Source organism: Bos taurus, chromosome 26 (genome assembly GCF_002263795.3).
Source record: "Bos taurus isolate L1 Dominette 01449 registration number 42190680 breed Hereford chromosome 26, ARS-UCD2.0, whole genome shotgun sequence".
Lineage (NCBI taxonomy): Eukaryota > Metazoa > Chordata > Mammalia > Artiodactyla > Bovidae > Bos > Bos taurus.
Window position 1 is genome coordinate 44347912 of NC_037353.1, and position 16158 is coordinate 44364069.

At 37.1% G+C, this 16158-nt stretch overlaps 1 protein-coding gene across 8 annotated transcripts in view; it reads right to left on the reverse strand.

Annotated features, from left to right (window-relative positions):
* Nucleotides 1-16158, reverse strand: part of EEF1AKMT2 (EEF1A lysine methyltransferase 2) — a 70892-nt gene that overhangs the window by 40586 nt on the left and 14148 nt on the right. For 3 of the 8 annotated variants that reach the window (XM_059882103.1, XM_059882104.1, XM_010820144.4), the window contains exons 4-6: nt 15112-15219; nt 12358-12574; nt 7945-8605 (exon numbers count right to left, since the gene is read on the reverse strand). In XM_059882103.1, the coding sequence (XP_059738086.1) occupies nt 8511-8605; nt 12358-12574; nt 15112-15219 (420 nt within the window). In that variant the 3' untranslated portion in view covers nt 7945-8510. Of the gene's footprint in view, nt 1-2701; nt 2794-7944; nt 8606-9610; nt 9722-12357; nt 12575-15111; nt 15220-16158 lie in introns of those variants that run through there. The other 5 variants (XM_024986041.2, XM_024986042.2, XR_009493025.1 and 2 more) reach the window with 4 other exon arrangements.

The window sequence follows — 16158 nt, forward strand, 5'->3', positions numbered from 1 at the left end:
TGGGAGAAATTCCATGGACAGAGGAGCCTGGCGGGCTACAGTCCATGGGGTCGCCGCAAAGAGTGGGACGCAACTGAGAGACTCGCACACGCGCGCGCGCACACACACACACACACAAGGTCACATGGGGGATCTTGGTCCGGTCAAGCGTTAGTGGTCACCGAAAACAAAGCCTTGGAGTTCAAACCTGAGGAAAATGTACCATATCCGTGGCCATTTGTTTTCAATTCAGAAGCATCCACAGTAACCTTTTCCCCACAACACCTACTCTTATTACTACCTCCTGACCTCTGAAACAGATAATGATCAGAAACTTGAGGGGGATTCCTAGAATCTGCTACCACAAATTATAAAGGGGATTTCATGAAAATCCAGCATTATGATATTTGGTCTCCACTTCTTACTAAATAAAAAGGTGCTTTTAGCACCAGTCCCATCTAGAGACTGAAGAAGGAGCTGTGCAGTATGATTTAAGATAATCTGGAAAGGCCCCCACCTATGCCAGTCTTTCCCTCTTCCTTGTCTACCTCTCATCCTCCTCTACTCACTCATCTCATCACTCCTGGAATACAAATGCCTTAGGATGGATCCGAATACACTAACTCGGTGGCACTGAGGGTTAAAATCCTGAACCATTCAATATATTAGCTCCAATGGGAAGAAGGTTTCTTTGCAGAAAAGAATATTTATTTGGCTTTGGTATGTGCTAGGAATCATGCTAAGATGATTTACATTTTTCTCACTTAATATTCACTACCCTATCATGTATAGTCTATACAACTGCTTCTCTCTCCACTATATCAAACTACTTCAAAGAAAGGTACTGAAGGGTAACCAACTTGAAATAAGTATCTACTATATACTAGGCACTTTGCCAGTACCTTTAAAATAGTTCAATTTCACTGAGGGGGATAAGCAGTTATAGAACAGACTGCTGCTGCTGCTGCTGCTGCTGCTGCTGCTGCTGCGTCGCTTCAGTTGTGTCCGACTCTGCGACCCCACAGACGGCAGCCCACCAGGCTCCCCCGTCCCTGGGATTCTCCAGGCAAGAACACTGGAGTGGGTTGCCATTTCCTTCTCCAATGCATGAAAGTGAAAAGTGAAAGTGAAGTCACTCAGTCGTGTCCGACCCTCAGCGATCCCATGGACTGCAGCCTTCTAGGCTCCTCCATCCATGGGATTTTCCAAGCAAGAGTACTGGAGTGGGGTGCCATTGTCTTCTCCAATAGAACAGACTGACAGTACCTCAAAGAGGTACAAGGTATAGAAGGGCAGACCCATATACTACACTCTGTATAGCATGAGAATGTAGAAACCTCAAAAACCCAGGGCTTTCAAGTGGTAAATAAAGTCATCTCTGAGTGTGCAGTGTGTGTGTTTGAAATAGGGAAGAATCAAATTAGAGAGATTCTTTGGGTTATCATAGTTTTATCAAATTATTTATCACTTTATCAAAATTACAGTGGGGAAAGTCCCTGGTGGCCCAGTTGTTAGGAGTCTGCCTGCCAATGCAGGGTTGAATCCCTGGTCTGGGAAGATTCTACATGCCACTGGGCAACTAAGCCCTCATACCACAACTATTAAACACTGAGCCTTCGAGCTCTAGGGGCTTCCCTAGTGGCTCAGAAGGTAAAGAATCTGCCTGCAATGTGGGAGACCAAGCCTCGATCCCTGGGTTGGAAAGACCCCCTGGAGGAGGGCGTGGCCACCCACTCCAGGCTTCTTGCCTGGAGAATCCAGGAGGAGCCTGGTGAGTTACAGTCCACGGGGTCGCAGACAGTCTGACATGACTGAGCGACTGAGCGACTAAGCACACCACAATGAGCTCTAGAACCTGAGGGCTACAACTACTGAGCCCAGGAGCCACAACTACCGAAGCCCTTGAGCTCAAGAGGCCATGCTCGGCAACAAAAGAAACCATCTGCAGTGAGAAGCCCTTTCACCACAACTAAAGAAAGCCCACTTGAAGCAACAAAGACCCAGCACAGCCCAACACTTTTAAAAATTAAAGAAGTTTTAAAAAATAATAAAATTAAGGTAGGAGTGAAAAATTAGATGTAAATTTCTGAGTTTCTCATATAAAACATCTCTGTGTCAAATGAATACAAACTGAATTAACAAATATATATCAGGGGCAATCAATACTCAAATCTAAAGTTTACCAATGAACGCACAAAGACATTTTCAGACTGAAAAACAATCCTGTGATGGCTTCAACTGTTTTATTATATGTACATGTATTTTTTCAGATACATGAATAGCTAATTTGGTTTAAAAGAATCATAAAGTGACCTAAAAACTGATATTTAGCTAATGGAGTATTTAAACTCTCCATATATCGTGGAAATGTATTTTGTTAAGTTTTCTCTAAACCTCAGATCAATTTCAGAAGTTATTATGGACTGAACGTTTGTATCCCCCAGAAATTTATGCTGAAGCTCTAACACCCAAAGAAACAGTATGTGGAAGCGGGCCTTTGGGAAGTAATTACGGCTAGATGAAGTTATGAGGGTGGGGCTCTCACCTTGGGATCAGTGCACTTACAAGAAGAAACACTCAAGAGCTTCATAAGAACCACCAGGGAGTTTGCACACTGCACACACTCTCTCCCCACAAGCACGCACAAAGAGAGGACGTGAACGTAACAGGGAGATGGCAGCTGCATACAAGCCAAGAGAAGAGACCTCAGAATGAAACCTACCTTGTCGGCACCTTGATGTTGGAATTTCCAGTCTTCAGACTATGAAAAATAAATTTCTGTTGTTTGAGCCACCCAGTCCACGGCAATGCCAGCTATTACAGAGGTAGAGAGGAACTTTAAGTATCACATACTGAACACCCCTCTTTCACAAAAAGAAAAACGGAAGCCCAGAAAAGGAAAGTGACTTGCCTAGGTTCCAGTCATTTTCACCCCCAAAATTTAGTATTTTAAAAATATCATTTCTGATATTTATTCTACTAGTTAATAGATTTTAAAAGCAAATTATATGCTATTGTAAAATGAAAACAAAAACAAATTTCAAGTTCAAAAATCAATGTGATTACTGCATTTTTTGCAAATTAAATCATTAATCAAACGGACTTAACAAAATGATCTCTCAATTCTGGCTATGTAGTGTCCTTACCATACAAAGATTTCACAAGGAAACCTTAGCTCAGTAAATGAGCAAACTTTTGGAAAGGTCAGGCTTATTCCAATGTGAGTTTCAATATATTAAATCTACCATGAAGTATAATCCAAAGAGAATAAATAACTCTGACTTGCTTATGACTGATTCTCAAAAATCAACAAATATTATTCTCATTCAAAAAATAGCATACAAGCAGTTTCACTGACTCACGAAGGCTCTATTTATAAATCACACAACATGTAGTTTTCACTCACAATTTCAAGCCTGTCTTCCAAAATTTGCAAACAGCTCTTTAATTCAGCCCAGTACGTTTTATTAAATACCATATTAGGATTTTCCCCATTCAGACTCCAGTGAGACTTCTTGTTGAGGACATGGAAGGAAAACCTAATTAGTGCTGCTCCAGTGCATGTAAATTTATTTCATCACGAAAATCCACAGAGTAGGGGTGAGATGCTGTCACAGAACGGCAGACGGATATGGAATGTAAACGGCTCTTTCCTCCACTCTGCCCCTCTCCCACCCCGCCCCTCCAAGTTCCATGGTTGGAAATCATCCTAACATTTTTTTTTAGCCAGGATATACTAAAATTAGATGGGAACAAAGGACTGACATTTTCATATTAGAGGAGGGGTTGGGAGAAAAATGTGAGCTTGCAGCACCCACTCTCTTCTACATTTAGCCTCTTCGTCCTGACTATTCCCTCAACTCTGAAGCAGCAAGGAACACAAGGGCAGGGGAGCCAGCAGCCACCCCAGCAGCGCTTCCATTCTGCTACAATCACATCATGATACACTGCTTCATCTCTGTTAATGAAGAGTGATAAATACACTTCCGGGTCCCCTTACTCAAGCAGAGTATTTCATATTTCTGAGCTCCTCAGATAATATCCAGAGTATGCTAATTGCTGGCTCATGTGAAAATTTTTAGGTATTCGGAGAAACAAATATATTGTCAGATTCACTTTTCTTAAAAAGCTTCTGGATACCATGCACAATGAAGCTCGCTCGCTAACATACTTACTATTTCCTGATGCAGTAATAAAAATACGTATTTATAAATATAAGAATTTGTGACTTCTTTGGGAAGGATCACTTAAAAACGCAAAAAGTAAATTAAAAAATGAAAAAAGTAGGTTCGTTTTTTTATATCTTCCTCCAATAAACTAGGCAAGTAACTGGGAAATACTTTAAGGCACAATTGATCTCTTGGTCGAAAGTCTTTCTTACAATGGTATCAGCATGACAAAAGTACATTCTGCCGCCTCTGCGCCCCAGTTTTTGAAGTTCTACTCCATAAAAGCAGGACAGCGATACATTCAAGTCTTGAGAATTATTCCTATCTTTTTAATTTGGTTTCTCTGGGCCTAAACCACAGGTCCATACAGTGGCAGCTTAAAATGCAGTTAGAGAAGTCCTTTTAATGATTAGTTTAATGCACTGTGTTGTAGAGATTTTTAAAACTCAGTAAGTACCGACTCAAACTCTTCTTTTTTTTCCTCTGGTTACTGGAGCCCATCTTGACATCTAAGCTGGAAATGAATGATCTTTCCACACCACTGCAGGGATTTTGCTAAGGTCATACCCACTCATTCATTAGGCTTCTTACCCCTCGCTTTTCAGAGTTCCACTGTAGAGCTGGTTTTATTCAGCATTTATGTAGCCTGTGGGCTTGGGTATTTGTCTGCTTAATGTTGAGTTTCATTGCTATGGCCCTAACATAGGAATCCACCAATTGACCAAAGAATCCCAAACTATTCTTTTACTTTTCTAACAAATTGCATGGTATGTATGAAGAATAAATTAGCATTAATTTTCTTCTATTAACTGTTAATAAAACATGCTCATGTGTTCCCCCCCTCTTTAAGGACATCTCTGTTTTCTGCCTAGCCAAGAGAAATGACAGGGTTTCCTAATTTTTTCCCCCCGATGGAATTGTCCTTCAACCTACCACACTCCTCTCCTCCCACAATCAAGACTCCAGGTCACAGGCAGCCTCCTTCCTGTGAAGTGCACTAGACAAGACTCCTTTCAGACCCCAGCAACACCCCTCGGCTCCCCTCCTCCTCCACACACACACAATTAGCTAAAGAGGTTACTACAGTGGAACACAAGATGCTTGGTCTCTTGCTCTCAGAGCAGAAGGCTGTCTCTGGAGCACATACCTTCTATCTAGCTCATAGTGCTAACAACAGGGAATCAAACCCAAGTGTCCCCACAGGGGTAGAATGCTGATGTAGAGAGAAACTCATTTTTCACACTCATGTACCTTTTCATCATAGGCTTCCAGATACACACACACACACAAATAAATAAAACTATTTAAGAGAACATAAATCAAAGTCTATTCACATTGGCAGGGATACTCTATTTCTTTGCATATCAGTTTAAGAACAATTATCTCAAAGCCACATAAAACCTAATTATTCATCTGGGTTCTTTAAAATTAAGGTTTCTATTATACTCTGGATGAATGTGAATGAAAGTCAACATATAGATAATGTGTTACAGTATCAAGAAAATTTAAAAATAAATGAATTGAAACACATTATTCATATAAAGACTAAAAGTCTTTCATGTATGTTTACCTCCCTCTTTCCCCCCAAATAAACAGAAAATTGCACACATACCACAGATGAAGAAAAGGCAAACTCATTGCCACTATAAAGGGAAAAAAATCATTCAAGGACAGTTTGTACTTATTTTAAAATGGCTTTAGTCTAGCTGCCAAGAGTAGTGTCAGGTTTGATTCTCAGATACATAAACACTAGGCCCAAAAAGCAACTCTAACTTGTGCACCTGGCTTAAAACAAAATGTTCTGAAAACTTTCCCTTTGTTAATTGGTGTAACTCACCCATTGAGGCCTCCAATCCCTTTGGACTTGCACACACACTTCCTACACACAGAAGTGGACTGTTATGCGGCAATAACATCATCGTGAAAAGCAACAATTCTGTGCAGGCTCCACAGAGAAATCTTGTTTGCATTTCAAACAAGTCTTCTCAAAATAAGGGTGTCTTTTGATGAAATAAAATTACAATTCCAACTTCTTGCCCAGATAAAACAGCATTCACTACATAACCTACTGCTCCCTTTTAGAACGGCATGATTTCCTTCGCAGTTACCCACATATCCATATGACATATCAAAACTAAGTTTGATAATAACGTGTTTATGACTTGTTTCAGTAACTTGGGCCTGGTTTTGAAAGTGTGGTATTATTTGAAAATATTAATAATTTATCGTTAGCATCTTTGGACCTTCCATTTGTCCTGATTTCAATCTCCAAGAGGCTGGCTTCCAGCAGGATTAAACTGCTAAGAAGAGATGACAACTCCCCTTTCCTAACCTTATCAACAGTCCCATGATTCTCCTGCCAAAAGTCCTACATCTCTGCAAACGGAACACACATACCCCCACAATAGTGACTCAAGGAGCTTTTCAACAAAGGCGCTCTCCAACTATCAGTGAATCAAACTCAATGTCTTAGTCTGGTTTTCACAGAAAGCCTGTTTTGCTCCACTGATGCTTCACAATAGCATAAACTTAACAACTCAGAATTCTAAAAGAGTACCTACACACTAATACGGTATTTAAAATCAAGAAATATTAACCTGGAAAACAACAAAGACAAGATCACTTCAATAAATTATATAACACTGTTTCTATGGTTTAAGATCCTGAGTCTAGTTTATAACATCAACACAATTAATTTTATATGTTTAAATCACATATATCTTAATTTTTATAATTAAAAATTTTTTATTTTAATTTTCACATATATATTAAAAATTAAAATTTAATTTTTAAACAACAAAATTTTATTTTATTTCTCATGTTTTCATGTTAAAAATTAAAGCTTTTCCAAAAGTGTTATTTGTGTTGAAAGTTTATGGAAATGTATTCAATTATCCGGTGCAAGGCAGATAGTTATCTTAATGATTGATTAATGTTGATCTAAACCAAACTACTCTTCTCTTCCCCTTGTCTCCCTCCAGACAAAAATGAAAAGAAAAAGGGTGTAATGCTAGACTTGCTCAGTACTGGAAAGCATTTGCTAAACAAACAAAAATTCTGTTTGTTTTATAACCCAACAAGACCCAAAGGCTGCAAATCATAAACACTATTGTCATTTTTTAAAAACCTGTATTATGACTCCAATATTAAAACATCAGCCCATAGACAAAATGGCAGTGAGGATTAATAAAACTTATTTTTTCAAAAACGATCATAAATAAACTGTTTCTCTTGCTGATCAGTGCCTAACTAGAACATCTTGTCTCCAGAGCCCTGAGGATGTATATATGTAAAACTTACACCACCTTTGACAGAAGAATGACATAATTCAGTTCTTGATTAGCCAGTCTTGTAAGACAAGTAGGGAGACAGTGAAAATTAATGACGGATGACTCACTATTCTCACAGTCCACCAACCAACAGTCACTAACAAGGAGCTGCAGAGCCACTAAAAATAACTGCTCAACTTCTCTGACAGAATTTTCGGTGTACCAGTCCTGGTTCCCCTAATGAACTGTAAATGCCGTAACGGCAGAAACTTAGCCCAGGGAAGCAAACTACTAGAGACAGGCTTTAGAGGCAGACCAGAGAGGAGCCCTGGCTCCATCCTGTACTGTCTGATGTGTAGAAACAGGAATAAGTAATATGCGCCTGCAGAAGATGCTGAGGGAATTCAATGCCTCCGGAAGACAACGCAGTCAGACACAGTGCCAGCCGCTAACAGTGCCTCTCAGCTGTCTTTCCTCCTGCTCCCACAGTGTACAGAAAGCCATCAGCCAAAACAAAGCTCAGTAAATACTTCTTGATCAACTGATATATTTATCTGATTTTAATTACACACGTAAGGGCTGAGACATTTTCTCAGATATTAAAGCATTAAAAAAAATCACCATTCAACCCAAAATATCACAGTATGTTTTATAATAGTCCAATAAAAAATTAAGAAAGTCATTTGGCTTATTAGTCTGACCCTGGAATAGTTTGATCAAATCTTCATAAATAGCTATATTCAATTCACCTTTACCGAGGTGCAAAAATCAAGGATACGAGCTTTCTGTAAATTCATTTACTGCTTTAAAGTTTTAGCTGTTCAGCAGTTACAGGAATTACTTTTTTAATCTGAAAGAGAAATATTTACATCTCAAATACAAAAGAAAATTTTAAAATTATTCTTGGTTGATCTCTAAAACCCAACCACTTACATGCTCACAATGTTTTTTTTAACAACCCATTACTTCTCCTCAAAATGTGCATCCTGTATACTCACTAAACATTCACTTGCGCTTGCATTTTCTGTGTCAGGTTTACTTTGATGTAGAGCTTCTTAAAAAGACACTAACTGAGTCTGTCCAGTGAAAAGCCTCATGTTTTTTGGAAAACCAACGCTGCTACACTGTTTCCAGATCGGCCTCCAAAGCTGAACTTGGGTGTGGGCAGCTCTTCGAAAAGTTCAAATCCTGCCAAAGTTAAAACACTTTCATTAGGGACTGACTCCCACAGTGAAGGGATGTTTGTATTAACAAAGTACCTTAGAACCTTTCATAAAACTACATGATTCCAAACTGCATTGTGACTAAACTTCACTTTATGATTTTCAATTCTACACTATGTGTATATGTATATACACTCCAAAACACTGAAATCAACAAGCAACAGACAAAATTAAACTGAAGAAAAGAAGCTTTCCATCCATCCCTCATTTCCTTCACTTCCTTTTCATCATCCCTTCATGCATAGGGCTTTCCTCAATGGCTCAGCAGGTAAAGAATCTGCTTGCAATACAGGAGATACAGGAGATGCGGGTTCAATCCCTGGATTGGGAAGATCCCCTGAAGGAGTATTCTTGGCTGGGAAATCCCACAGACAGAGAAGCCTGGTGGGTACAGTCCATGGGGTCACAAAGGTTTTAACACGACCAAGTGACTAAGACACATGCACTGTTACCATTAAGCACGCAAACCCTACACCTCCATCAGCCTCCTTAACCATCCAGTTGTAGGCAGCTTATCATGTGTTGAGGTCTTACCATGCATCAGGTACTGTTTTGAGTGCTTTCTACATATAATTCAATTAATCCATATCAGATATATAAAAGCACTTTAACACAGGAAAGTTAAATAATGAGGAAATAAAAATGACAAAGTTCTGGAGATGGATGGGGGTGACAGGGTGATGGCTGCACAATAATGAGCATGTACTTAAGGCCTCAGAACTGAACACTTAAAAATGGCTAAATGGTAAATTTTATGTCAGATATATTTTACTACAGTAAAAAAACAGTTCGAACCCAAGATACAGACCCAAACTGAACTCAACTTGGGAAGACAAGGAAGTAGTAACTGCCAAAGCAGTGCAGGGTTGATTCTTTTTTTTCCCCACTTAACGTGGATTCAAACATTCTGGTTCAAGTCCCACCTCCACCACTTACTAGATGGCAGGTTATTAGGTGAAGGTCAATTTACCTCATCCAGAATCCTCAATTTCTACGCAAGAAGGTTACAGGTATCACTGCCCTAATTCACTTTCAGTGATTTTGTAAAGATCACAATAAGATAATGTGGTGTTCTCCTAAACTATAAAACAAAATGGAAATTTAATGTTATTATTCTGTTTTTAAAAAATAAGACAAATAAGGGTGGGTGGCAGTTTACCATGGGTTTCTCTCAGTTTGGGAGAAACTTTTTTTCTTTTGGGGAAGGAGATGCCTATATTTTCTAAGTTTCCATGCCTGAGCTAAGGCTCAAATAACTCTTGTAAACAGAAAAAAATGCTTAAAAGGATATATACTATTGTATTAATTGGGTTTTTATACTTTTCTTCATAGTTCATATTCGTAACCAGGGTTCACCAAATCTTAATAAATAACTAGATATTAAAATGCTAATTAATAACTGTAAAAAAAAAAAATAACCGTAAGAAAACTTTCCCAAAGAAGGTCAGGCCTTTTAAATAATATATTTTAATGCTAAAAAAATGGAGCCACTGTGGTGGATACATGCGGACACGCCCCTATCTGTTTTCTGAAATTGTGTTTCAAATAATTCATAATAAAAATTTTCCAAAGAAAATGGAGCTGTCTGTGTAAATTTTCTAGAACTAATCTTTTAACTCCCTGGACTAACATTCAGTAGATAATACATCAAAGTGTTAAAAGTGGTTGTATACCAGAGATAATTAATTATAATTGTTATAATCTATGTACTTATGTGTTGGGGTTACTGATATTTTCAAATGTTTTCCATAATGAATCTAGGTTACTTTTGTTGTAAGACAGGTTTCCGAGTTTTTTTAATTCCCTAGTTGTAAGAAAGTCAAGTTCCTTGGACATCAAATTAGAGTATCCTAGTGTCTGGCAAATGATTATGCAATCTTAACCTAAACAAATACCACCACCAAATATTTATATAATAGGGCTATAAAGGAAAAATTCATTTCAACAGATTTACGAACATTTACATTTCAAATTAGGAAAGAAGCAGAAAACCTGAAAAAATTAGCAAAGCAAGCTTTATTCTGTGCAAAAGGGACCACAGAAGCCAATCTTAAACCCCAGTGAGAAGCCCCTCGGCAGTGATGCATGGCAGTGTCCTGTGTCTAACTCCAAAAACCATTTTCTAAGAGAAGAAAAATGTTTTCAGTGTATATAATTATTTCTTTAACATTTCCTGTGGCAACATTTCGCTTATTTAAATTCTGCATTAAGTTCTGAAACTGAACATAAGCTAAAGAATTTACTTAGTAGGTCTCAAAGACAGATTTTTAAGCACTCTTTACCAGGCTGAAGTCTGTTCCTCATTATCAAAGACAGACAAATATGTTTTTGTCTGGTGGTTTCAAGGGTAAAAGAGAACACCTGTATTTAAAAACCAGGAAAGGAACTTGCCCTACACAGTGTAACACTGAGCATTTATTAAAACTGTCAAGCTTCAGGAAAAAAGACTATTGGTACAGGGCCTCAACAGTTCTAAAGGAAACAAATCTAACATAGAAGATAATAAAATTAATGACATGAAATAAAAGACAATAAATCACATCATTCTTGTTTTCCAGAGGCAGCAATAATGAAGCCTCAAGCTCTCATTTCAAGCTTCAAACACTTCAAGTTTTACATTATATAACCTGCCAAAGCCATCGAATGCACACAGAAGGACATGTGTTAGGTGTTCTCCCTCCTACTGCCTATTCCCTCACTACCAAAAGAAAACAAACTCTGAGATGAAGCACACGCAACATAGTTATAAATCCATTTCCCGCTAGCTTGTGACAACTGAAGTTCAAAATTTAACCACAAATTTAGTACCATGTCACTTATTAATACTCCATCCTGAAAATTCTTCCCATTCCTTAAAAAAAAACCCTTAATACTAACCTGAAATGGAGTGTAAGGAGAAACCAAGCAAACATCTCGCTATAGAGTCTCAAGGTACTTTCCAGAAAGGCCTGTGTACCGCATGAGTAAGTGACAGGTGAAATAACCCTTCAACCATGCAAGGAGCAGTCTGCCAAAGCTCAAAGTATTCGCGTATGGATTAAAGATTCTCACAAGATTCCCATTTAGTAGACACAGTACTAATTATACTTTGCTAATTGGGGGAAAAAAAAATGTTCCTGTCTTGGCACCAAAATCTTGCAAAAAAGTAGATTTCCTCAAGAATTAATACGCAGTAATTCTTCTAAATTCCTATGTTTTGCTTCTATGCAATGTCAAAAAAAAAGAATATACACTTAAAACAAGAAGAAAAATCCTCAACACCTAAATGAGCACCAGTATCCACAGAATTAAAACTCTCACCATATAAGACTTTAAAAAACACTAATACCACCTGCATTATTACTATTATTACTAATTACTGGTATATCAGTGCACTGAATTCAGAAGCACAATATATGTGCTTTCTTTGTTTTGATTCTCTAAATAAGAGATTATACAGCTTAAATAAAGAACTTAATTTTTACAGGCTCATAAATTTTAGTACTTAACTGCCAGAATTTCTTGGAAAATTTTATAAAGGACTCTGGATCTCAACCAATATTATTTCTTTGTTCTTTGAATATACAGTTAAAAGTACTGCCATGGTTATTAACAAAGAAGAAAAGCAGGCAACTCCCACAAACAGAAAAGTAAAACACTGTAACACCAAGAAAAAAACCTATTTGAGTGCGTTCAACGTGAGGTAAGAACACATTTAAACAATATACAGCCATTTACCTTCACTGAATTCATCTAGCAACTCTTCCTTGGTCCAATTACATGAGGTTATTAGAAAAAAGCCTTTCACTTTCAACACTCTGGAGAGAGATTCCACATATTGTTTCCTCTTCTCAATTGCGTTGTCAGGATTAAGGCTTATGGCATCAAAAGTCCCTTTGTCAATACAAATATGAAATCCAGACAACTTTGTGGAAGGGTTCAAAAAGTCTTCTACCTATATTAAAAATCAATGTCTATGTGAAACAATCCACACACAATCTTTACTGAATTTAAGTAACAATCTGTAAAAAGTGATAGATAAAAGGAGCAATTAATTACAATGGCATTTTACATATAATAAACATATTTTCAACTTTACAGCTAACTTTTATGTGCTTCATTCCAAGATCATTAAAGCTAAGATTGGTAAGCAAGACTGACAGTGCTTCCTGGACATTCCAAATCTCTACAAATTTGGAAACAAATCAAAGCCAGGTGTACTGCCTAATAACACCAGCACATAATGGAACTCACAAGCCCAGTTTATGAAAAAGTTATTTCTGTTGAAAAGCAGAATATTTGACATATTTTTTAAATGACAAAAAAGTATCTGGAACTCAAATAGGTCACTGGAAATGTGATGACTTTTAGCTGATATTATTAGTTGTCTGACCTGAAGTAAACATGGTAAATCAAAAGTTGTATTGCCTTGACTCAGCAGCTTACAAAGCAACTACAACAAATAGCACAAAGCTTAAGAAATTAAAGGACTGTTTAAACTGCAATTACCTAACTTTTCCAATATCATGCATTTCAGATTTTGAAAGTCATGTATCATTCATCTCATTCATTTTCAATAATTTACTGATACTTCAGAAGCATCTGGAATAGTGATCTGCCTCAATTTCATAAAATATTCAAAATAATTTGCCAACAAAATTAATTCTGAAAAGCTACTTTGAAAAATTAAGCAGTTTGTGATTATTCATATAAACAAAATAATTATAAATGGTGTATTATCTAAAACTCTGTTATTGTTTGACTTTAAAATGCGTACTGTATGTTTCCATACACTTAAACATAGGCTTCCCACTCCCACCCCACATCATTCCACCTGAGGCAAAACCATGACTACCCCTCATAAGAGTCAAGTCTGGAGAAGTTTCTATCCTAAATGCCTGTATAAAAGTATTCATGTATACAACAGATAGTTCATAGACACCTATGACATGTAGGAACATTTCAGGCCCTGGGACTATAACTGCAAACAAAACAAAAGATCTCTGTATGAGAATATATCTCATATTCTCTAAAAGGAGAGGCAACCAATAAATAAGTTAACCACATTATTTCAGATAAAGTGCTATGAAGAGAAAAATAAAGACATTGAGTGATTAGGAAGAGAAATGTTTTGGAAAAGTAGTCAGGCAAGACCTCTTTAAGAAGGTGATATTTGAGAAGAGATCAGAATGATGAGAATGAGCCAAACAAACTAAGATCTGGGGCAAGAACATTCTAGGCAGAGAGCAGCAGGAATAAAGATTGGAGAAAAACAAGGCTGAAACGTATCAGGAGCAGAAAGAAAGTCAGAGTGACTACAGTATTAGTGATAAAGATGGAAAGGGGTAAAAACCAAGGGGCTCTCTCCGTAAGGCTGGGTGGGGGTTCAGATTGCATTCTAAATGCAATGGGCAAGTGTTCGGAGGCTGATTTACATTTTAAAAAAATAACTCAGACCTGGGGCTCTGTAACAACCTAGAGTGGTGGGATGGGGAGGGAGGTGGGAGGGAGGTTCAAGAGGGAAGGAACATATATATACCTAGGGCTGATTCATGCTGATGTCTGGCGGAAACCAACACAATATTGTGAAGCAATTATCCTTCAATTAAAAATAAATTTAATTATATATATATATATATATATAAAAATACAATAACTCTGGCTGCTCTGTGGTAATGCACAGCAGAGTGGTAAGAGTAGAATTGGGAAGGCCAAGTAAGAGGCTGCTGATGGTGGTTTGGATCTAGGAGGCAACAGTGGAAATATTAAGGAATGACACATTTTCTCAAATATTCTAAAGATAAAACCAACAAAATTGTTTCTAGGATTATTTTTTCAGCAGCACCTCACAACTTTTGAGATCTTAGTTTCCCAATCAGGGACTGAACCAGGAGAGCATGAAGTCCTAATCACTGGACCACCAGGGAATTCCTGGCTGTTGAATAAAAAGGAAAGAGTGGGATGGGGATGGGAGTTAGTGGGAAGGCAAAGGGAGAAACCAAGAGTTTCATTTTGGACTAATTAATAGGCTATTAGTTATCTAAGTGGAACTATAGAATATGCAGCGTTTCTGGAGTTCAGAGGAGAAGCCCAGGATAAAAATGTAAATGCACGTGTCGTCATCTCCTCACAGATCAGAGGGCAAAATAAGTAATCTTTGGGGCATTATACCAATTTATGCATTTACAAATTTTTTATCTGGTTAATCCAAAGTTAGCTATTATTCGTGTGTATTTGCAAAAAAAGAGAGACAGAAAGGCAAAATAAACATACTTGAACATAAGAGGAAGAGGAGAAAATAAGTTCCTCAAACTGACTAGACTGAAAATTTTAATACTGTTACTTAAAAAGTTATCATTTTGGATTATTTATGATTGATCCTTAATTTATGAGTTTAAGGATGTCAGCAAATTAATACACATCAGACACATTTAAACTTTATAACTTATTATAAATAAAAATAACAATGGCAGCAATATAAATAATAGTTACCTTCAACTTAATGTTAGATAAACCTTCTTTTTCTATAATACTTCCAGAAAGCTGTATTGCAGACGGAGAATAATCAATTCCAGTAACATCAGAGAAACCAAATTTTGCCTGGAGACAGATAATTTTATACTTTAGTTTTCTAAAATTTTAAATACTGTTTTACCTATGAGTTATAATATTCTGTTAGGACCCAGACTGTTTTATTTTATTAATACATCAAATGACATATACCCTCTAATAGTACAACATGTTTAAATTTTATTATAGAATCTAAATAGAAACTAAAAGTTTAAATTCATATAATGTGACAATTTATTTGCTTTTACAATATTTGATTTCTTTTTCATAAGAAATTCATTTTCTCAAAGACAATGAGAATATATGTGTATTTCTGTCCTAAAGCAGAAAAAGGTAGTATTAATTTCCAATACTGATATGCTCCAATTCACACATAAATCTGTCATAAATTTTTCTTAACACAATTAAGTTAATGAATAAATTAAATGCATATGTAGTAAGTCCTTGCTTTTAAAATTTTTCCTTGAGTGCAATTATAAATCACATAATTCTCCACCAACCATGTGACTATTAACCACCTTCCATTTGTACAGTATTTTTAAAATAGTTCACACATTCCAGTAGACCTTTACAAAAAACCTGTCATACACTGGGCAGGTATTAATACCCCCAAAGAGTTAAAGAAAGCTCAGTGAACTAAAGAGTTTTGAAACGAAACCTTCAATCCAGCTGTTTACTAACCACATTAACCCATGAAAGGGTGCGAGGTGTGAGAAGCCTAAGGCCAGAAGCATGATGGCCTCTGGTCTTCAGCTCTAACTATGCTGAACATTGTCAGACCATTCAGGCTAAAGGCAATTTCAAAGGAAATCTGAAGAAGAAAAGAAGTTGCAAAGTAAAGCATAGCCTGAAATTCTCTTCCTGCTTTTTGCCAGTCATTTAAGACTTACCTACACTTTTCAACTCTAAGTGACTAGTTCCTAGTCTAAACTCAACCCAACAATTATTCTCCACAGAGCACTTTTTTTC